This window comes from Bombus flavifrons, chromosome 15 (assembly GCF_040668555.2).
Source record: "Bombus flavifrons isolate JBK064 chromosome 15, iyBomFlav1_principal, whole genome shotgun sequence".
NCBI lineage: Eukaryota > Metazoa > Arthropoda > Insecta > Hymenoptera > Apidae > Bombus > Bombus flavifrons.
This window is the reverse complement of record NC_138456.1, coordinates 3,982,880-4,006,637: the sequence shown is the minus strand read 5'-3', so window position 1 is coordinate 4,006,637 and position 23,758 is coordinate 3,982,880. Positions and strand designations below refer to the sequence as shown.

Below are 23,758 nucleotides of genomic sequence, written 5' to 3'. Positions count from 1 at the left end.
GAAAATCTACTGAATTTAGTTTGTAATTTTCACTTGAAAGAATAATCTTGAAAGTTCATATGTACAGTACTTGAAATTTTATGTCATTTAATTTTTCGGAAACTACTCTAACACGTTGATTGCCACGAGAATTTTACGTATTTTACTCTGGGACCTGCAATAGATTAAAATATACTACGCCGTAACATTTAATTTTGACAAAATATCATATTCTGTATTCGCGCTCTTTTTCTCTGACAATGTTATCTAAAGCATATTGTTCAACATTTCTCGGTCCACGAAATTTATCTTATTCTAATCATTTAAAAAAAATCTAGTAATCGTGAACAGTCATAAGAAGACCAGATTTAGTGACCAATCTCTTAAAAAATTGTACAAAACTTTTAAAAAATTCCGTATCGTATAAGTATGCTAAGTATTGTACACGTTGCTTTATCTGTATATTTATTTCAGAATATCGCATTTAGATAACTTTTGTCCGTCTATTTCATCGTTTGATGCTTAATAAGTTAAGAAAGAATCCATCAGTGCCAAGCTGTTTGATCACTAGTATCGCGAATCCGGCAGAGATATTGGTTATTTAAAATCTTTTACATATTTACCAAAGTGTGATGATATGCTCCATCTTCTTGAAAAATGAAATTCCTCTCAGTTCAGAGGCGATACATTTTCTAATAATTCCAGCAATTTATTCTCAAGTATACGCGTGCTCGATGAGCGTTCGATATCGATTTACTCGAGATACAAAGTTTCTCATGAGAGAATGTTAGCTTACATTTTCCAAATATTTATGCATTTAACGCGCGTCATTAGATTAAATGCATATTCGAATTCTTTACGCAAATGGAATAAATAAAATTGAATCCGTCAACACGTATTTCCAGTTAGCAAACAACGCGAATAATAATAAATTTACGCGGTCCATGTCCGCGCACAGTTTCGTGGAATAAATCAATTGAAACGTACATCAGCGAAACGAACCCATAATTATACATTAGACTTACTCAGCACCAGGATTAAAGCCCCGTTCGCACCCGATAAATCGTTTTCTTCGCGCCAATTATTTTGAATTTCATTTTATACCAAACTTTCGAATTTGGTATTGTGACACGGAAAAGCACAAGAAATTTTAACGATACGGAAATTATTATCTTTCAAGTTATTCGTCTTGGATTCTAAATGCTGAAGGTTTACATATTCTGTATGTAATACGAGAAATTCAGAACGAAATCTTGACGATATTTGTAGGAATAATTATTTTATTCCATTCATTCAGAATTCTACACCTCTTTCTGCCTCTTATATTTCTCCTTTAAACCAGATTAACATTAATTCAAACACAAAGAGAGAAATTCTCATAACAAGGAGCTGAATTCTGAAAGCTGAAATTATTTTTCTACTTCATTGTGGTTTGCGTATTTTTCGTACTTAACATTCAAAATGAAATAATAATTGAAATTAATAATAATAAAATGAAATTATTTTGATAATAGAGAAATTTTCCATATCATAGAATTACATGGTGAAAGGGTTAATATACTTTATATTTCTCCACATTCTATAACACTCGTTTCAAACATTTTTCGACATCTCCCACGCTCTTTCCATTCAACCAAATTAATGTCTTAGAATTTTAAATGTTCACGTTCGTGGCACTTCGGTTTTCCATCGTGTTTTTCATAAGTGCATCGCGCTACCGCAAATACGCTACATTAGTATTGTTCCTTAATGTAAAAAGAAGCTAGTAATAGAGTCTTACAGCGTGCTGTAAAAAATCATGCACGATACCATGCAAGAAATAATTCAGAATATTCAGTAAAATTGACGATGCACGCGAATGAGCGGAATTTCCTTACGGTGTTGCTCGAGGGTAAGGGAGGAAAAGAGAACAGAGAATTTACTATTCGCCGTAAATTTGTTTCGTTGCACGCTTATAAGCCCCGGTTACGGGATCCTTTGCTAACAATAATGGAACTTTTCATTGTGCCTAACACAATGACCGGCTTGTTTCTCGTCGAAGAGAAAGGGGAGGGAAGTTTAAGCGGCACACGGGAACCGTGCCTGGAAAAATAGACGAGACAGCTCACGGAACGACCAGCCGAGAGAAACGTTTCAATTTTCAATCGTTTCTCATGAACGCGCTATATTTACCGATCTTCATTGAATCGAAGGAAATTTTCTTTAGTGAGACCAATATGATCGTGTACAAGCTATTACTACAACGTTGATTGCTCAATAAATCCTGCGTAGGTGATTTTAATATTTGGTCGCTATACATGATACAGAAAGTAGATGGGAAAGATAAATACGAAAGAATAGATGTCTTCTTTATGGAGCTATTTTTATCATATCTTTTCCTGATCCATAAATTCTCTAGAAATTTAGATTAAATTAAATAATACAAGACTTATTCTAATTTAACTTGAACGATATAAACATCATACGTTATATTGTAGTTTCCCCTGATCCATAAATTCTTCAGAAATATAGACGAAATTAAATATGACAAGATATATTCAAATTTAATTTAAACGATATAAATATCGTATATCATATCATGGTTTAGTCTAATTCGGAAAGTTCTTCAGAAATACAGATCAAATTAAATATTAGAAGATGTATTGTAATTGAAATTAAACGATACAAACGTAAAGCAATCTCAATGTTACAAACATAAATTACTCTGAGGTAAATTATATTTTCTAATTAATCTAACAAAATAGATCCTTAGTCGAGGTTTCGTGAATTAAACGTTTCTCAAGGAATGAGAACAAATTTAAAACATCAAGCATCTCCATATTCATTCGTAAAAATGGAAAATTTCCATTTAGTGGATAGCTTATGACTTTTTCAGACAATACATAGCAACCGATGATATTTGCATGAGAAGTAGCAAAAAACAATGGAACGAAAGAAAGAGAAAAGAAGAAGAATTCGGTAGAATTCGCCGAGATCATCCACTGGCATCGATTCTCTTTCTACCCATTCCCATGCAAATTCTCTTTCTAAAACGAAAGAAACCCCCTACTTCTTAATGTCCTGGTTGGCCATCTTGGTCCTAATTTAATCTCGCACGCATCGGATACGCGTTTCGTAAAACGTACCTCGTTTGCATTCATTCGCGACTCATTTGAATATAAACTGCTGGCTGATACCGGAGATGTGTTCAAGATCGAACACGAGTATGTTTTTACGTTTTAATTAAACGAACTGTGCCACCTGTAGAAGATAGTTGAGGATTTAAAGCTTCGTATGTCATATACATCTCACGCATTTGTTGCTGAGAAAAAAGAATTATTCCTGAAGTACGTCCTATTTAACTGGAAATACTGAAATATTTGGGAAAGTAAGAATGATACGAAGAAATGTTTCAGAGAAAAGTTGTACGGTATCGAGGCAGACATGCTGTGCTTTTATCTGTTTTATCTTACGACGACCATGAAACGTTCTGTAAAGATGACATACAAATTCTTCAATGGATATCTTTATTTTTGTTAGCACACGCTCCAATAACTGATATTCGGACGTTCTCAGAACACTGCGAACTCGTGTTTTCCGCATCATTCGCCAACTTTCAAATTCCACAAAGCAGATACAGGCAACTACCTAAAGCGACTGATTGTTTTGAAAACACTGGGAAATTGCGATTCTGTGTTCAGGTAGTATCATACCAATGGTAGGATTATGAGAAATATTTTTATGTATCCCCGCGGTCATACATTTGTGTATATACAGTAACGCTAATGTCGGTAGCATGGCATGTCGGATTTGAATTTCATATCTCGATAGTGGATGAAAGGCACGAGTTGGCGATGTTACGGAAATGTCTCAATTTCAGCGACGAAAATATGTAATAAAAGATGTAGATTTAGAAATTTTGATCTGGCTTTCACAGGACCTTTTAAGGTCATCGGAAGGTCAAATAGATGAGAATATGGTATGGTATATCCTTCGTTGATATCATACAACTTTCGCCTGAAACATTTTTTCATGTTATTTATTTTTCCATATACAGGGTGGTTGGTAGCTGGTGGTACAAGCGGAAAGGGGATGATTCTACGCGAAAAAAGAAATCGAAAATATAAAATAAAAATTTTTCGTTTGAGGTTTTGTTTACGAGAAAATCGACTTTGAATTCTCGCTCGGTACGCGTGCGATACGTTATAACGGATCTCACTGTAGATCGTTGTCTCGGTGGAAAAATTAAAAAAAAAAATGTTTATTGTATATTTTCGACTTCTTTTTTCGCGTAGAATCATCCCCTTTCCGCTTGTACCACCAGTTACCAGCCACCCTGTATATCAGCGTTTTCCAATTGAACAGGACATGTATATGTATACTAATTTACAGGCTGTAACGGAGAACACGTGGAACCCATTTCAGGGGTTGATTGTACACCTAAAAAAAATATAGAGAGTTCGTATAAATATATATTCTACCCATCTTCGTTTCGGAGATATAACGAATTTTCTGTTGAATTTTCTTTCCATTTTATATTGTATAATTACTCTTACAGAAAATGTTCAAACTGACCAACTTGCATCTCAAAGCAAGCCTGTAGACCTGTAGACCACTTACATCTGAATGTTTCCTGGTATTTCCCGAATTTGTTGCGAAGCTTGTTCTATTCTGAACCTTAGTGATTCAACATTTTCAATAGATATTGCGTACACAATAGATTCATTGTGTTTCATAAACGAAGACCAATAGACAGTGTGCAATCAGTTTCTGAAGTGGGTCTCACGTGTCCTATTACAAGCTGTACATTATCTCTACTAGATATTGATATACGATAAATGTTGATATTATGCTACTGTCAGTATACATTACGTATATTCAAAATACATATCATATAATGTAAAGTTTGGTACACTATGGATGCATATATTTGTTGTTAAGAAAAATATATGTATACCTATATATATATATATATATATAATGCATGTAAAAATATTTCGTAAAAATATAATTAGTTACTCTCACGAGAATACTTGTATAGATGGTTTAATACTAGAACCACCGATAGTTAACACGAAGCTATTTCTACTAAAACCAGTAAAAAATGACTGGTCTTTAAAAAATACGTAATAATAGGACATTTTTATATTTGTTGATTTATTACTTTCTTACAGAAGGAATTCCATGTTGTGTAGTACATTTTTGGTATTATCAAACCATCTGGGGCCATTATCCGTAAACGAGGGTTGCCACATTTATAAAATTGTAGCACCAGTCAATTTGACTGCTGTGGTAGTTCTAGTGTTAAGACTTTTGCAGAGTACTGTATTGATCGTACGGTTTTGACGTTTTTATTATGCGCCTCTCTCTCGAGAAAGCCACGGATATCGGCCGAGGGGGTGATGGCGAATCAGTGAAGTATTATTTTGTATCGAATAAGTTGAAACGCGACGTTATTCGAGCTGAATCGATGCCACTCTACGGCAGAGAGTATCGACGTGTATCTGTTGCATGCGAAATGAGTATTCTATACTCGCCGTCGAGTAGATATTGTTCGCGTGTAATGTTTCGAGTAATGTCGAGGGTCGTTTATTGAGGGGCGATGAATTTGTTGGCGCATAAGGTCTTTTTGATTGCGCTGACGACAGAAAATATCGAGGGAATCCAGAGTTGCAGATCCTACCAATTAATCGAACCCGTCTCAGTTACAAAGAATGTGTTTCAATAAGACAACTATTTTTCATCTGCTCTATATTTTATTCTATATGAAGTACATTCTAATACAAATTTAGATATCATATTTTTAATTAAAGCAAGTTTCGCGTGATTTTATGATTTTTTTATTCTTCTCTATGATCACATAATTGTGTTATCCTTTCTATTATGAAAAACGTTGCAAGATCCCAAATATGTTATTTCGTATTGCGTTGCAGATTGAAAAGAGAAACGTTGATGCCAAAGGCATACAATGAAATTGTTCTCGAATTTCAGTCATTCGAATTAATGTAAATCGATTGGTTTTAATGAAATTTTAGCTGAATCGTTTGAATTTCATCGGACAAGGTAAAACACTTTTTAATCGCGATACGTTTTGCCGATATAAAACGCAGAAGTTTCTACCTATCATTCACAAGAAATATTCAATCTGTCTCTCGTCCACTTTAATAGGAAACACGCATAAATCTTTTGAATCATACATTATCAAATATATCTCTTCCCGTATCTGGTAATGGGACATGAATTTACAATCTGTAGTTGTAGGTCACAGTTACAACTGGATCGAATGATAATGGAATTATGGAACATGTTATCGACGTAAAATAAAAAATTGACATTAACTATCGGTATTATCCGCGTAGTCTATTTAAAGGTGAACGATTGTAACGATTATTCAGGATAATCCAAATACACAATAGCGCGTGTTACCCGATCATAGGATCGCGCGAAGATTTATAAACACGTGAGATGTTCATGATGAGGCAGATTAGACTGAATCAATATCATCCTACGAGTTCCTACGACGTACAATACAGGATGCTTTGGCTCCTTTGATTTTTCATCCATGAGATTTATCACGTTCGTTTGGTATCCCTTTCTCGAATCCCAGTTAATTCCTCTTCGATATTCGATTAAACTTTCTCCGGTTATATCAAGTAGGCGCACGTGAAATGTCCTTTAGACGAAGTTCTAAATCAGCATACGGACACTTTTGGATATTTATGGAAATTCATATTTTTATGATGGTGAATGCAGCAACAGAATCTAAGCAGAAATTTATTTCATCTGAATATGAAATTTTAAAATAAAAAATGCACTATAAAGAACATAAAATGTAATTAAATATTATAATCGACGTTGAACTTTGCATATTTCATATACACAGGTACCGTTGTACATTATTTGCATTCTGTGCATTCTTCTACATTTAAATTAACCGTAAATGCGATCTATTCGTAATTTATTTAAAATAATGAATTACAAGAGGCGAAAGCCGTGGCACACGAGTGTTGATTATTAAGGGGGTCCATAATAAAGCTGTTGGAACTTAGAACTCGATTCTTTCGCGTCGTGTATCATCGCGAGATATCCGTAACTTTTTCACGAATTCCAGTTTGGAAAATGCAATGTGAAAACTGTTGAAAGTATGAATCTTCCATTTGAGGAAGTTTCTGTAGATGTAAGGGTAGTTCTACGTTGATTTGTAGAATTCGAGATCGAGATGGTCTTTCGTTGCTGGATGAGTCAAGGAAAAGGATGGGGAATGATTATGGACTACAATATTTTTGTAGAAATTAGTAAAAATAATTCACGATAAACGTAATAAAAGAGATAGTATTCTAAACGAAACAAGGTCAGTGCAATTAGAAAAAATACGAACAATGGACGAATGGATGCCACGTGAGTGAAGCGATACGCGGAATGAAGATAGTCACTTCGTTATTTGAATGGAATAATTAGGATGGATCAGAGTATGAAATTTTGTTGTAGCCTGTTCTATTCCTCTGATCTCGCGGATTATTGTCGTATCAAACGTTCAACGAGAGCAATTTGTCAATTTATATCCTGTTTTAATCCAAGAATCTGTTTTAATCCTCCATTAATAGGAACTAAGAGCATCGAACAATATAGCTCTATATAAATTATTTTAAAATATAAAATTATTTTAAATAAATATGTTTGAAGTGTCAGATAAAAAAAGACATTTTATGTGCAATAATTTAAAAGCAATAAAGATGAAGTTTCACTATATTAGAATAGTTTCTCTATGTAACGAAAAGAGACAAAAATATACTTTTGCATTTTAAAATATCGACTAAAATATTGAGTATTATTTGTTCCTTTCTATTTGGGATATTATACGGTTTAATGAATTTTTAAGTTGGAAGATTTTGAGTATAATGGAAACAATAGCAAGGTATGGAATACGCTTTATTCGTTCCTCTTATATTCCTCAATATTTTTATATTTTCCCTCAATTATTTCTATTTGGAGTTCGTAGAAAATGATCCCGATCAAGTGGTACTAAAAAGTAAACGTTCTTCCTTCTATCAGAAAACGAACATTCATCTCGAGTTTCCTGGTATTGTTTCGAAAACGTAGTTCGATTTACTTTTTCATCATTAAAATATCTGTAGCGGCACTCGACAGTAAACTTTCCAACGGTTTCTACCCCGCACGACGGCAGCGCTGTGGTTAGCGTAATTGGTTACGAACGCTCCAGATCCAGGTTCGAATCTCGGCACTCATACTCCTGTTTTTCACGGTTCCTAAATGAGAAGAAAGGAGCGGTCCGGATGGTTGGAAGAAAATCCTCCCCCAACCTGGATGAAGACAAAAATCTTATACACCAGCAGTACCTGCCACGACTATTACACCTGTCTACCACAAACCCCTTACGTACGCGTTCAACCAAATATCGAAACAGTACTCCCACACGAAACATCAAACTAGCATACAATACTTCTACATAGGAATAAGATATACACAGTGGCTCATGAAAGTATACGAACACTGAATTCTTTTTATGAATATATTATGTATATTAGATGAAAGTTTTGGAAATTTCGTTAGCATCGTAATGACTGCTATGATTATAATGGTGATATTTGGCAGCAATCCAAAAATGTAAATGGAAGTTACGCTTTTTTTTCTTATTTATACGCGGGGAAATCCTCATGGACACCCCTCCGCTCTTCTGGGAAGCGGCGGGGTAGTGTTGGGCTTTACCAACTAAAACCCCACGGTGAACCGCCTGACGCTCAGCTGGGATGCCCCGGAACCTCTTTCGAATTATTGTCGAAGCACTCCTGCGTTTTCTCCTGTCAGAGGGAGTCATTCCTTAGTTCGGGACTTGGAAGGGACCACCCCTCTCAACGCTATCCCTTGGGCCGCCGTGCAAGTCTGAGGAGATCCAGATCCTCCTCCGCGTGTCGGCCCCTATGACTACCTAGGATGGCGCAGGGCCGTCCTTCGGCGCGGAACCCTGCAAGGGTGGGATGTTCTCATCCTCTCCCGCTCTGTTCGTTCCTTTACGAGCATGACGCCTTTGCAATATGAACGGACTGCGAGGAACTCTTGTTGCCCCCTCAGCATCGCTTTCACAACTGACGAGGGGTCTAATCTCTCGTCACGTGGGGCCTCCCACGCCGGACAAAATTCCAACGTGTGATGGGCCGTGTCCTCGCCCTCACCGCAGTGGTGACAGGTGTTCGTCGCCTCTCTTCCGATTCTATGCAGGTATTCCCAAATACTCCATGTTTTGCGAGCACCTGCGTTATCCGGAAGAACAGCGGAAGTCTTCCGCGGTCCCTCCAAGCCTCCCAATTTGGCAGGACCGATCTAACGGCCAGGTGGCCACGAACCTGGTCTTCGGCGAGTAGGTCGGAGCGCCATCGCTCCCATGTCTCTCGTCTAGCTTCCTCCCGAACGTCTCGGCGAGAGAGTCTCCTCGTCTGAGCTCAGACCCCTCTGGTTTTCGTACACTCGTCGGAGCGCCAAGGCCTGGTGCTCGAACGGAGGAGACACCGCCAGGACAGTCGCCAACGCATATGATATCGTCCGGTATCCCCTTACGATCCTGATGGCGGTCGTCCTATGAAGCCTCCTCAGCAAGAGTAGGCTGCGATGACTTGTCATCAGATCCCCTGCCTACATGCAAACATACGCCTAGTCAGAAATTATTATGCAGCAGAAATAGTAATCCTAAACGTGCAATTAGTGTCAAAGATGATCTCATTACATATTGTAACTTATTAATATCGCGAATAATTGACTGTTCAAGTATTCTGGTTATCCAATAAATATCTTGCAACTTCTGCATACATTTTCAAACCTATTTCAAATTTTATTGTACATTTTTTTGTACAAAAAAAAGTAAAAGATGGAAAGATAATTAATGTAAGAAATAAATCCAGTCTTTCTACGATCAAATATACTAAGTATGCTTTTTACGATATCCGCTGTTACATCTCCATCTTTGTGTAATAAAACATCAAACGTGAATCTGATCTTTATGCGATCGTCTTTCGAACATTCGTCGTTACGTTTCGGCGAACATGTCGACCTAACTTATTTCTCACAATAAACAGATCTCTGACTAAATAAATTCGCATGAAGGATCAGAGCCAAGTTAAGGAAAGAAACGCAAAGCGTTTCGAAATGAAACGATTCGGACGGAACGACCGTTAGTTCCTACGGAGAATTTTCCATCGTCGTGGCGAGTGAAGATTTTTCCACGAGTAATTAACCGACGCAATTCGCCGCCGACTCGTAAACGCCTAACCCTTTGCTACGTGAAGAATAAACTTTTTGTTTACGGCTGTGAAATAATTGCATCGTGGGAACTTTGAACATTTTGGCGACTGCCGACGAAACAGCTAACAATAAAGTATCGTTCCGACGATTTTTACGGCCACTGGCCTCGAGTTGCTGGAAATTAAGAATCGCGTTTCATTCGAAACAACGAGGATTCCATTCTCTTTTTTTTACGCTCTCGAAAGTAACTCGATTAATCACAGCACAAGTCAACGATCTCTGGTTAGTTACAGTAGAGCTTCCCGTATCTGAACTAAGCGATACGAACGTGTCGAGATAATGGAACTTTCGGATAAGAAAACAATCGTTTCTCTGATATTAAATTCCATTCGTTCAAACAGAGATCAAGAAAATTGTCAGTTTGTTTTAACATATAAAGATCCATATTCTTCTTACCATTACTTTAAACTACGTAAAGATATATTATTACATCGTTCTTCTTATAGTTAGCTTACACATCTTGCCTGTAATTTCGAAACTGAGGAAAAATGAAGCTGTTCCATCTCTCTTGTATCTTTATTTGATTTAAAACATGTAATCGTTATTTCGCCACAATCTGCATAATAGGTATAACTTCGCACAAAAGACAAAGAACACGGCGAACTTCAAATATTTGAACACATTTTGAAAAGAAGAAATTTCTAGATATGTTAACTATGGAGGCTGCTATATATGTATACATATGTGTAATGAAACAAAAAGTAATGTTTTGCCTATAAAGTGATTTTAAGCCAAATTACAATAGTAACGTAATGAGAAAAATAGAAGTGGCCAGAGATTTTATAATCTCTAGTTTATAGTTTGGGATGAGCAAAGTTGCGGAGTTGAGTTTAAAATATCATAGACTAATTATAATTAATTCTAATAAATCATACTTCGCTGTCCATGCATTTAAAATAATTATTTATAACACGATGAAAGACAGAGAATTTTATTCATTCAATCAATTTATGGTAGCAACGTTCGATGAGATAAAGAGATAAAATATTTTTACAAAAAACACGTAAAAACTTTTAACAACGCACGAACCTGCCTAATCCTTTTTAAAAAAAACATACATTTCGATCTTTATTTAATTAACTCTTGATATTTTTTGTTTTTAGTTGGAATATCTTTATTTCGCAATAGCTTCAACGATTTTCATGGTTCGTGCAGCTTTTGTATGCTCAGCTTGCGCAGTCGATGCATTTTATATTTTCTTTTGGTTTTATTAGAATCTTTGCTACATCCAGCACATTCGTCTTCATTCGAAGATACAAAGCTGTCGTCTTCTGCGAAACTAGGCTCTTCAAATGCCCCTTTCAAGAGAAATAAGTCACAGAACGAAACAGATTCAGAACTATCTTGTCCCTTTCTTGTCTGTCCTTTCTTTCTTCCTCTCCCGCGAATCTTCTAGCTTGCTGCTTTTTGTTCCTGCGTCTTTCTCTTTTCGGTGCATACACCGTTTTTATATTCTTCCAGCAATAGCACTTCTTTTTCATGGAAATCATACGCTCGAACATTTTTCAATTCATTCGTTCGTTACACTCTTGATCAAAAATCCCTTTTTTCGAAAAAATGCCGTACAAATGTCATATGCTATAAAGGCTTTCTTAATAGCTTTAAAAATGTCGGAAATACAATTTCGTTCGTTACAGTATAGAAACAGATTGACGATATTTTCATCAACTTTAAAGTGTTGGAATGCAAAAATTGATCCCATTCAATTGCGAATCCTTTTGCAAATTTGTCCTTTAATTTCAGCGAATGAATTATACATTCTTTCAATTAATTCCTGACGCTATTAATCTTCGCTGCGTCAACTTTTTCTTTTAAAGCTGCCCGCAGGCAAAAATTCGGTAATCTATTTAGCGTTAATAGTAATGCACTTAGTAATATAGTTAGTAAAAATAAGCATGTAAATATTCAATATTTTAGAGCTTATGCAAATGATCCGCCTCAGGTATAGCATCCGACACTGGTTGAATTATCTTATTGGAAAGAAGAAAAAGTTTGCGAACATAATGTGCGTGAAAAAGTTAGTTCCTAGTAAAGGAAACAGTTGGAGGGAGTAACGGCGTTCCGATTTTATTTTCGCAGCACCATTATCCCCTCCTTTCTCTTTATTATCTACAATTAGTTTTTTTTACTGCACGAATGAAAATTTTCCTTCTTTTAAATTTATTTATTTAAAGTCGGGCATTTAATAAGCTTACAAAATATTAAATTAGCTTGTTATTGTTTTTATTTTTCATGAAAATCATACACTCGGACATTTTTCAATTCATTCGTTCGTTATACGCTTTTGATCAAAAATCCGTTTTTGCGAAAAAATTCCGTATAAATATCATATGCTATATTGGCTTTCTTAATAGCTTTAAAAATGCAGGAAATCCAATTTTGTTCGCTACAGAATAAAAACAGATTGACGATATTTGTATCAACTTTAAAATGTTGGAATGCAAAAATTGTGATTGTACAATATTTACATTGTATTACTTACTTCCCTGGGTCTACATTTGTTGCCAAATGTTTGTGTTTTTCTGCTTGTAAGAGACGCTTTATTTCTTCCTTCTTCTTTATCTTCTTTCTTAATTTTCTTAAAGTTGCTTAGGATGTTGTGTCTTGCGTTTTGAAATATTGGACACTCAGTATATATTTTACAGTGATTTTCACGTTGCTAATGTTACACTTCTTCGATTCTTTCTTCGTGAAAATTAAAACTTTTATTCACTGCTTAGACTCAGACTTAGAAACGATGAACATTATTATTGATATGTCTAAAATGAATTTCCAATTAATATTAAAATTGACATAAAACAACGTACAGTTGCAACAAGAAAAATAATTCTAAAATGTTTATTCGATAACGTACGAGGTAGATTGTTATTAATTCTTTGCTTGGCGAGCAAATGAAGGAAAATACGAACAGCAGGTGGACGAATTTCAAGTAGCTGGGAAATGGCGGAAGGCAAATTTGACCCGCTATTGAAACAGTTCGTGAAATTGTTTGCCCGTTTCGTTTCACATAATAGGAAACACCATCGTGAATGAGAATTACCGCGGTTTAATTGCTTTAAAAAATAAGAACGACATTCGTGCATATCGTCAAGGGACAGACATAGCTAATTCAACCGGCTACGTTATGGAAATCGCGACCGCAAATTTTAAATATGTAATCGTGTGCTGACTTAATTAAACTGGTTTCAATTTTCGCGTTGTCCTCGTGTGTATTCTGTTATAACTGTACGCGCACTTCTATCGCTTGATTCATTTCTTGTACTCTTGAGAAAACTTTCAACTTTTTGAAAAAAAAATCTTTTGCTTATTCGTTAATTATATTACTATTATTAATAGATTAATACGTTTACTTTTGCTTGCTTCAAGCTTTATAACTTAAGTTACGTGTTAACAGATATTTCTTGTTCAAAATCTATTTTTCTATCGTAAAATTTTACGTATAATATAAATATATAATATCAAAGAACAATTCGATGTCACAATTTGTTTTATGGAGTTTCGGGGTAAAAAAAAATATCCGTTTAGAATCATTGTATTTTGGGTATATTTTTAATCAAAGGTTGGTGTATTTTCGACCAATCGCGAGGAAACACGTCAACGGGAGTCGTAAATTCCCGTTACGATTATAACAATCGATGCCGCGAATAGATCGATCCCTTGATTTCCGTTAAGATAATGGGGGTGGTTAAGATAGTATAACGCTGCGATTAACAGGGTTATAAAGTTTATATTTCCAACACTTATGAGGTACACTGTTGAGTATGTATACGTTAAGTAAATGATTGATTTAAGGAGAGTAACCTGGTAATGACTTGTTGACTATTCTAACGTTGTAGAATAAGTAAAGTACAGTGACGATGCTGTGTCGGAGGAAAGCTAGCGATGGGTGTGTCTAGCGCACGGGACCATCGGATTTGTTCATGACATTTTTGGTCAGGAAAGTGAGGGCAGTATACATTGCTTCTGATTGGATAAACGAAGGTTGGTGGACTAGGAAGGGTCTTAGCCGCCCTCGATAGAAAGTTGCTAGTGGGAAGCATCGTACGTGAGAAAAACTAACTTTCCCGTGTTAAGCCTAGTAGACAATACTCTTTAGAAAGCGATTTAGAAACAAAGATATTTGTTCGGCCTGAAGGGCCTTAGCTAGCAAATTACTGAGATTTATGATGGGTCCTTAAGACTATTGAGGGTACGCAGTAAGGATGAGCGGACATCTGGTTCCCGTCTGGCCCGCGGTGTGTGGCTTGGTCTAGGTAGAGTGTCGCCCGACGTAATGGTTAGAATCAAAGTAGGAATTATCAAGTGGTCCATAGAATATAGAAACATGAAATTAAAGTCAACTTAAAATTCTTAGAGACAGTACAAGCTAAAATTCTTAGAACAATAGTAAACGCCCCATGGTACGTTAGAAACGAGGATATACGGAAGGATCTGGGAATACCAGCGGTCAAAGAGGAAATTAGCAGACACGCAGGAAAATTTAAAGAAAGAATAGGAACATCCTCAAACCGGCTAGCTGTGGAAACGATCAACACCTCAAACATGGATAGAAGACTGAAAAGGGAACACCCAGCAGACCTCACAAAGGACACAACCTAACAAACACGAAGATGGTATCCCACTGAGGGTAGCTACCCACATGATAATCTAACAGCTAAAAAATTCTACCAAATGTCCAAACTGGACAAATTGTGAATGTAGACAATAAAAAAAAAAAAAACAAAATTCTGAAAATTCTGTTAGAATTTCGAACGTAATTTTGAACATGACATTTGATCAAATAAATTTCTATTAAGCTGAGAAATCAAATTAACAATATCTACTGTTATTTTAAACGTTCAAAAAAGTATTCTTTCCCTTCTAAAAATTCAGAAGTTGCGAATAATTTTATTTGCCAGCGAAAGTAATAACTTTTATTAATCACACTTTTTTATCCAATTGCTTTCTCTGGTTTAAACCAGTTGGAAAAAATTTCTGTTGGTCTACCGTAATTCAGGTAAAAAATCAATGCGTGGCTAACTCTGTAATTTCTATATCACGAATAACGATCATCTGTCTCTGCATTAAATACAGAGAGTTGCACAAGCGGTTTCTGCCAATTGCAAAATGGGATTTATGGCGAAACATCGAACGATTTGGTCAACATTAATCGCAGTTCCGTCTGTTTACATGAATTTCAACGCACCCTTTTATTGCGTATTATACGGCTATTTGCATTTATCCGTGGCTCTCATTAGGGAGATTTTAATGCCACACTTTTTATTCATTTCATGTTTATTTGATATTTAAACATGTTTCATACGTTTAAAATATTTATTTAAAAAAAAAATCTCCAAAAACGCATCATTGGAGATTTGTAAAATTTCTTGGAAAAATTACAAATTGATCATTTTCATTGCTCTGATAATTGTAGTGATAAAATTTAATTTACTTTTGTATTGTCGAAACGCTGTAAGACTATATAATTTCATTCTGAAAAATTATAGCGTTTTCTCCGTCTCACTTTATTTCCCACTGTACATGTAGACCGTTCCCCAAATCCAAGTTCTCCATCGAAATCCATAAACTCTATCCTTCCTTCGTCAATATTTCACAACCAACCTTTCTCCTTTACCAACGAATCAGGTTAAAATCCCAGAAAATCTCTGGAAATCCTTTCAAGTCTCTATCATCCCCCCCAAAATACAACACCCTAACCTCAACGATTCCGAACGCTAACCCATTAAGGTCCAACGTTGCGTTAACGCAATATTTCATTTTGGAATCCTTTTTTTTTCTCGATCAATTTACCATATTGAATTCGGTTTTTGAACATCGTGGTGGTAGAAAGGAATTCGATGAATTTGCCCGAGCCTTTGACTCTCAATGGTGCGCGTACATTACGATGTATTTTTAGTTATTAATTAACTAAATGAGAAATTTAATTTGTTTGTTCTTGTTTACAAAGATATGCTTCGGAAATGTTTTTGTATTATTAATAAAAATGTTTTTTTATCATTAACAATCGTTCAGGCAATATTTCATTTGCGATACTCCTTTGCAGGAAATTTCAATTGTACACATGAATTTTACTCGTTTAATATCGTAACTTCGGCAGTTTTTAATTCCCGGCATGGGAAATACAATTTTAAATCGCCCCTTAGTGGCGAAATTCGATCGCAGAGTATTAAGAATGTTAAAATAAACGATTCGTCGAACTATTAACCGGTTTCAAATATCATCGTTAGAATTAATTACGATGTTATTTTTATCGATTGGATAAAACCCCCTCCGTCTTATCTATCTTATCCTGAGAATTCCATTTTTGACCTATAGTATTACAATAGCATATTTATAATTATATGTACATTTGTAACATAACATTATGTACAATAAAATATTAGAGTTAACGTTAGACAGCAGTATAAAAAAATAGTCAAGAACTATTTGTTGTGTATAAAAGCTCAAATTTCACTAGAAACCGACATACAATATGCGCTAATATACAGTAAATCGTCGATATGTATTACGTAAGAATTTATAACAGGCAAATCTTCAACGTCTGATTAAAACTCAAACAACCAGATTTGAGTGTATAATCAAAAATGCAAAATAATATTATTTTATGCAGCGGCACCCGTTTAACTAGCACGGGTACAGACAAAAGGTAGCAATGTGCAATATATATTAGCCTACTTGTCCTGTTTTCATTAAAATTTGACTTATACTCTTTTGTCCGGCCATCGGAGTATCCTCAGGTTTCATGAAGCCAGTAGGTGTCCTAATACCTACGAACAGTGGTAGGCCGAATGTATCAGCAGGATGAAGAAACGAGGCGTCGAATCACCATACCGATCGCGTAGAGGGGCGAATGGAACGAGGTAATGTGGAAAGAGAGGGTTGAGAAGGCGACCGGGGGTTGGGCTGGCAACCCCCGTAGTCGGACGAGGCGCAAGGTATAAAATCAGACGTCGGATACCTGGGGGCATTCAGTGTCGAGCGAGATACCGTGCTCTGCTCAGTATCGCTTCATCGGATTCTGATCACCGTGTGACCGAACGATTGCCATCGCAATGAGAAATCACCTATTTGTATTCCTGGTCGTTCTAATATTTTCCACCTCTTTCAACCGTAAGTGCAGTGCCCCTTCCGACCTCCGAGTGGACCGGAAGGGGATGCTTCTAGTATTTTCTGGGGTTCTCTTGCACAATCGTTTCTGTCGATTGACGACATTGATAAATAACAATAGCAAAATAAACGGCAATGATATCGGTGATGTTGGTAAATTGAAGAGTTACATTTTGTAAGTTACAGTCTTTGATTTTGCATTATTAATTTTGAAAGTAGAATGATGTTAACGATATGAGTAAATTGGTGACATCGATAAATTGATAAATTGTGGTTATGTAGTAGATTATGAACTTTGATTTTGCAATTTTATGATAAATTTTATGTTTCGTTACGATCAACTGTTTCAATTTAATTTAGTTTAAACAATAAAAAGTAAGACTTAGAACTTACAGACCAGAAATAGATAGTTAACCTGTGGTAACAACGTAATAGTTCTTGCAAAATTTTCTTTCATCGAAAGTTTCATCTGTTCTTTACCTGACTATGAAACTTGTTAGTGCAAAAGAATTTAGTAATATCAGTGACTCGTGATTTGTAAAATTTCATTAGTACAATTGTGCAAAGGGTCCCTGGTTTCGCGCCATCGATGGGGTTCGTCATAAGACATTGCCATTATTCTTCTTCGTCTTTCAGTTTCCTGCTTCTTCTTATTTGTCTGTAGCGTTTTTAGACTTCTTGACTTCTTACTTTTCTCTTACTTAAACTGGATCGTTGACGACTTAAATAACGTTTCAAGCTTAAGTTTCTTTGAAAAGAATTTTTTCGTTTCCTCCGAATCTTCGAACCGTTCTGACGATCGGTTTGTAATTCAATTTGTTTTTTAGTCTCCCAATGTGGGCAAGGTCGGCGGTTGCAGTCTACCAAAGGCAAGACATTCGCATGAGTATCATAATTTTTTTGAATTCTTTTCAACTTTCTTTTCAGGCACTTGAAAACTTGACGATTCACTTAAACAGTCTCGTTGCTTGTAGAATTCGATAATGCAATTAAATGTGTCTATCTCTGATACCAATTTCCTGTCGTTGCTTTATTAAATTTAGTCGTACTAATCAATTTTTCTATCAATTTACCTAAAATTTAGTAATGGAAACACATTTTTCTGTTTTCAATAATAACGTAACCTTATTGTTTTTAGACTTTAGTGACGAAAATCAACTTTTCTATTCTTGATACTAATTCATCGTGATAACACTGTCCATAATACGAAAACGGTATCAATGCATAAACAAATTGCACTAGATATGTAAATATAATTCGTAACTGAAGCTCTGCTTGCTTGTTTAATCATAAACTACGCAGGATATTTCATTTAATTTAGTCGTTATTTTTAATTAACCTTTTACCAGCTTGGTCGAAATTTCTTTGAATCCAAACATTACACGACTCTGAACATTTTTATACCAGGAACGCTTCCTACTATCTTAACCTTCCCGTCCTTTTCATTTCTAATTAACCTAAAAAAAAGAGAGAGAGAGATCATGTTACCCTAAAAGAGGAAAACTGAATTCTCTGACGCATTCACTAAAATAACTGAAACACGCCCGCTTGTAAAAATTTATTATGCAATGAAGCAAAAATATTCGTAAGGTACTGCAACTAATTGGATGTCTATTCATTAAATGAAAAACAAATGTCACATTAATTACTTCCATTAAAAATATATGCTTCTATTTGTCCTAATACAAATTGCATAATATTATTTTCAATTTTTCTTCGATTCTCGTATTTAACCATTTTAACCTACACATATATACAGGTTCACGAAAGTATTCGAACACATGTACATACCTTCTAAGATCGTATTACGTCGTCATACGAAACATTTCGAAGTTTCATTAGCACAGGTATATTATATAATACGTACTTCGCGGAGATCACAAAAGTATTTGAACAAGTAATTATTCGCTATATTAGTAAATGTTAATATTCATTGGGACCATCTTTAACATTCATTACATTATACTTCAAATGATTTTTCAAGCTTTATATTATTCGTCTACACTAAATATCTGTTTCATTACATCAATACATTTTCAGATTAATTTCAAATTTGATTAATTTCTGTGGTAAGAGTTGGAATAATTTCGTGCGCCAGTGTAAATTTTTATTCAATTTTGTTTGCCGCCTTAATTCTTAAATGCTTATCAAGCATTTCAATTTCCGTCATCTGTTACGTAATATATTTCAGAGGGAGAGAAGTTAAAGTTGAATGACAGGCGAGCTTCTGGTCTGATGGCGTATCCGAGGATCGGTCGATCCAACGTGCCGATTCCTAACCTAAATTTCAACCGTCGCCACGCCAACGAACCAGACACAGATTTCCAATTTTACAGCCCCGAGTTTGACTCCGTCTCCGACAAAGATTACGAAGGTGAAGTATCGCCAATAACATTGAAACGTGCATTCGCATGCCATCCTGCAATCCCATTTTACGTGTAATTTATCTTGCCCGGTGAAAGATGGCCAACAGCCCGCGCCATTTTGCGTGCGAAACGTTCCACTTAGAGCGTGGCAACCGGCTCCTCGTTCTTCTATTCTTCTACGTGCAATTTCGACCACCTAAAACAAAATGACGAATCGTTGTATCGTTTCGTCCGTCCGACAGATCTTTCATAACAGCCATTTTTTACAGAGGTCGCTTCATTCCCTGTGCGGAGATACGAAACTGATGTTTCGAAGGAATAACGTGACAGATCCATTTTTTTTTTTCTTTTTTTTGCGATTATGATACAATCGTAAAGAACTTAGTTATCGATCGATAATTGCCAAATTTACAGTGAGAAATTAGAAATAATTATGGCTGACATTTTTATGCGTTTGTGTGAAACTTAGGGATGGAAAATAGATAGAATGCATATTATATGCAAAAGAAAGTTTATAAAATAAAACATGTAAGAACATACAATAATTGTACAAAATGGATTTATATTTAATTAGGGCAAAGAGTAACTATACAATCTTTAGTATTATACGAAAGTTACTAAAGTTCATAGTATATCAATTTTACACTTTCTTTTATTCGCCACTGTATATAAAATATCCAAGGCAGAATACTCGTTATAATTTTTAATAAGTAAAACGAGTCTCTATCGGAACGAGTTTATATCGTTTTAGCTTTCATTTGCTTGCAGTAAGATTTATTTGCTTTATAGTACCAATATCCAAATTATATCGAACAATATAGTAGTAAGGTAGATTACATTGAGCTTCACGGTTCCTACGTCATGTTAATATTTAACATTTTCAGTATACGTCTATGGCGTACGTAGACTTTACGCGAATACTTTATAGTCTGTCACACTAGGTTTATTCTACTTGATCTCGGTGTGTCTCGTTCGTTCTCTCCGCCGTACAATTCCACTTACGCGATTCAAATTTGTAGATACGATAGTTTCGATCAATAACCAAAATTCATGTGTCCTATATCTATAACTATATCGAATATGCCGATGTTAATACACTGTGACCACGCGTTATGGATTTACTAATTCCGCTAAATATTAAAATTCGTTACAGATCAATAGTCAAATTTAGTCAATTCTAGCTTTACAATTGTGTTAGATGGATTTGTTACACTATAAATAATCAGCTGTTCATGTTAAACTACGTTCTTTCTATGCGCTAATTCTCTAGAATCTTGTAAATATGATATGTTTGGCTAATAGCAAGAATCCAGGTGCTTATCGTTTATCAATTTGAACAGTTTGTCTTACGAGAGAATTGGTTGTAGTTGCGAGTAAAACGATCTGTGCACAACTTTGGGAAATTGAAATTTCCTTCCCTAAAGTCTAATTCAAAGGATAGAAACACACCTCGAGCTAGCGTAATCGCATAAATTACCATACAATTTGCAGACGTTCGCAATACAGCTCCCGGATCCCTTGGGAGATCGATGAACCTTAAACACGCAGACAAATTTCCAAAGGAAGCATCATGGTTGATTTCAGATCGTATCCGTTCACCCAAAGATTATCAACTTTGGCAAAAGATCGACGATGGAAGATTCGTTTATCCCGGCTCGTTGCTACTCACTCGAGGTATGAGATAACCTTCTTTACGTTAGAAAATTTTTACGGTTTATACCAATTGATCTTTGATCGAGTTACACAGTAAACAAACTGACCAACTTCGTTAACCCTGCAGCGTTCTCTCCAATATTTTCAACGCAATTGTATTTTTCTAACGTTAAAAAATATCTCAAGTTTGAGCAGAATGAAAAGATTGCTATCGTAATGTATTTCTTAATAATTTCTCAATGCAATTTAATGCCAGATATATCCTTAAACCTTAAAGAACATCATTGAATTATAAAAATTCGGGAATCGCAACAGGGTTAAGATCAATTATTTGATTTTCAAAGAATCAAATATCAATTGTGTATAAACGATTTTCGATCACAACCATTCTTCCATTTCGCATATTCTTCGTGTGATCTATCCATTGACTTATCGCCGTTACATTCTGTATAACTCTTCCTGTATAAATATCACAGTTTAATTATAAATATCCGATAACAGTTAACAAGACGCCTCATCCATCGACTCAAAGAGGCTGAAAACAGAAGAGTGTTTCTATAACCCACGCCACTCGTTCACACTTTATTTCGTGCCATATAAACTGCCCATCGATTTATCACCGTTTCGTCGTGTACAGTCGGTCGGTTATGCTTGAAGCATTCGATCGTGATTCGAATTCTTTTTTTCGGGTTTCGTTGTAGAAACGTTGCCAGTGTGGGAACGTTTCGCTATTTCGATATAGCCGCGCGAAAATTCCAATCCCATTGATACGTGATCCGGGAACAAAAGCTCGAGCATTCGTCGCGAATGTTCTGTTGATGCGCGGCCCAAATGCCAATTTAATTTTTCCCCTCGTACTGATACTATTTCACTCCACCTCTCTGTCTCGCTGTCAATGGCATAGGATAACGCGTTCGTAAACGTGCATGCCAGATTTCCAAAGAATAAAATGCTGTTAATACTTTATTTATACGGGGTGAGCGTAAAAACTCGATGAGAAGATGTTACACCTGTGATACTCTGTGAGATAATATTAATAGACGATTTTTGGAACGAATTGCCATACTGCAAGAAAATCCAGATTTCTATGCATTTATAGAAAATTTGGAAGTCCAAAATTGCAATCCTCGTCGCACAAAAGTCATCAATTCATCCAAAGTCATCCAAAACGCTCTATGTATCATATATTCGATCACATTCTATAATCTAATCGAATACTCAATCTTTCTTCTCATCTGTAACAATTAAAATGTAAGATCAATCAGTTGCTTTAGAACCTTAAATACTGTGAAAGAAAATCACGTTAATCCTATTATCTCGAGTGAAATTTTATTTCCGTAGTTTTCAAAAATGTAAAAAATGGAATTAACCGGTTTGTCGTTATTTAGTAATAAACAAAAACTAGGGAAGTTGTTATTTATAGATTATATTACCACGGTAGGATAGTGTTAAAACAAAATTTTCATAGGCTGAGATTTCACCAATGACCTTTAAGAGTTAAACATTCGCATCAAATTTAAAGAAGTTTACACAAAAGAAAAAATAAAGAAACTTCATTAAATTGAAGTATAACGTGATTAAATAAAATGAAAAAATACTTCTTCCTATAGAACAATTTGCTCAGTTAATATAACCAAGCCTCAAATCCGAGGTTTGTTCTTCAACAATAGGAAATCTGTTGATCCTCGACATCAATGATCGGACTATTTGCATAGAACTATATAGTCAACGACTATTTGTGCCTTTACTGTCGACTAATTTCAGGTTCTCGAAACATTCAACCGAATGATTACACGCCAAGACTTGGTCGTGAGAGCGACGTCGATCGAACAGTCTGCAAATGATCTTCGACTATCTTCAACTGCGACTCCATGGAACTCACGCGATCTGACCTAACCTATCTCTAGCCGGTAACCAGCTACCCTCAACAATGCCAGACCTAACCTTCCTTTAATATTACCAGAAGGTTTTACAAACAACAAAACTACGAGTCGATTCTGCGTGCAACACACAACTACGAGAAATATTGTTCGTAGAGAATTTATAGAAGATTGTTCTACATGTAAAGTGGTCCATAGAATTTTTGCTGACACACGAACGGGTAATAAAGCTGGTGAAACGATGTTTCGTTCTGAACAGATACCTTCTCCCCTCTATGAACTCGTCCCATTCCTCCTTTAAAGAATTTTCTTCCCCTCGTTGTTATCGATTTCGAATTTTCCCGTTTTCTTTTTGGAAGAACTCTTCAGTTACGACGTAATGTCTCAGTATTTTTGTTTTCGAAATTTTTGTTGAATCGAATTGAAAAATTTCATTTACTTTTCGTTAAGGTCCTCTATGTTTCTTCATCTTTACTGCAA

At 35.5% G+C, this 23,758-nt stretch overlaps 1 protein-coding gene across 3 annotated transcripts; it reads left to right on the top strand.

The window, feature by feature from the left end:
• The first annotated feature begins 17,229 nt into the window (after positions 1-17,229).
• On the top strand, positions 17,230-23,520 carry LOC138187693 (CAPA peptides). Of its 3 annotated transcripts, none has more exons than XM_069128725.1 (5): positions 17,230-17,382; positions 18,207-18,248; positions 19,571-19,753; positions 21,237-21,419; positions 23,163-23,520. In XM_069128725.1, exons 1-5 carry the CDS (start codon positions 17,325-17,327, stop codon positions 23,240-23,242), a joined length of 546 nt encoding a protein of 181 aa, XP_068984826.1. In that variant the 5' UTR covers positions 17,230-17,324; the 3' UTR covers positions 23,243-23,520. The 3 variants fall into 3 exon arrangements, with proteins under 3 accessions (XP_068984826.1, XP_068984828.1, XP_068984827.1); XM_069128727.1 differs by having other exon boundaries at positions 17,231-17,382; positions 21,330-21,419; XM_069128726.1 differs by lacking the exon at positions 18,207-18,248 and having other exon boundaries at positions 17,231-17,382.
• Positions 23,521-23,758: the final 238 nt, after the last annotated feature.

What these genes read in the sequence shown, in the direction of transcription:
- LOC138187693 (XM_069128725.1), top strand. Translation starts at nt 17,325, where the DNA reads ATGAGAAATCACCTATTTGTATTCCTGGTCGTTCTAATATTTTCCACC. An exon ending in ATTTTCCACCTCTTTCAACC is followed by an intron (nt 17,383 to 18,206) that starts GTAAGTGCAGTG and finishes TTTGTTTTTTAG; the next exon opens with TCTCCCAATGTGGGCAAGGT. An exon ending in CTCCGACAAAGATTACGAAG is followed by an intron (nt 19,754 to 21,236) that starts GTGAAGTATCGC and finishes TACAATTTGCAG; the next exon opens with ACGTTCGCAATACAGCTCCC.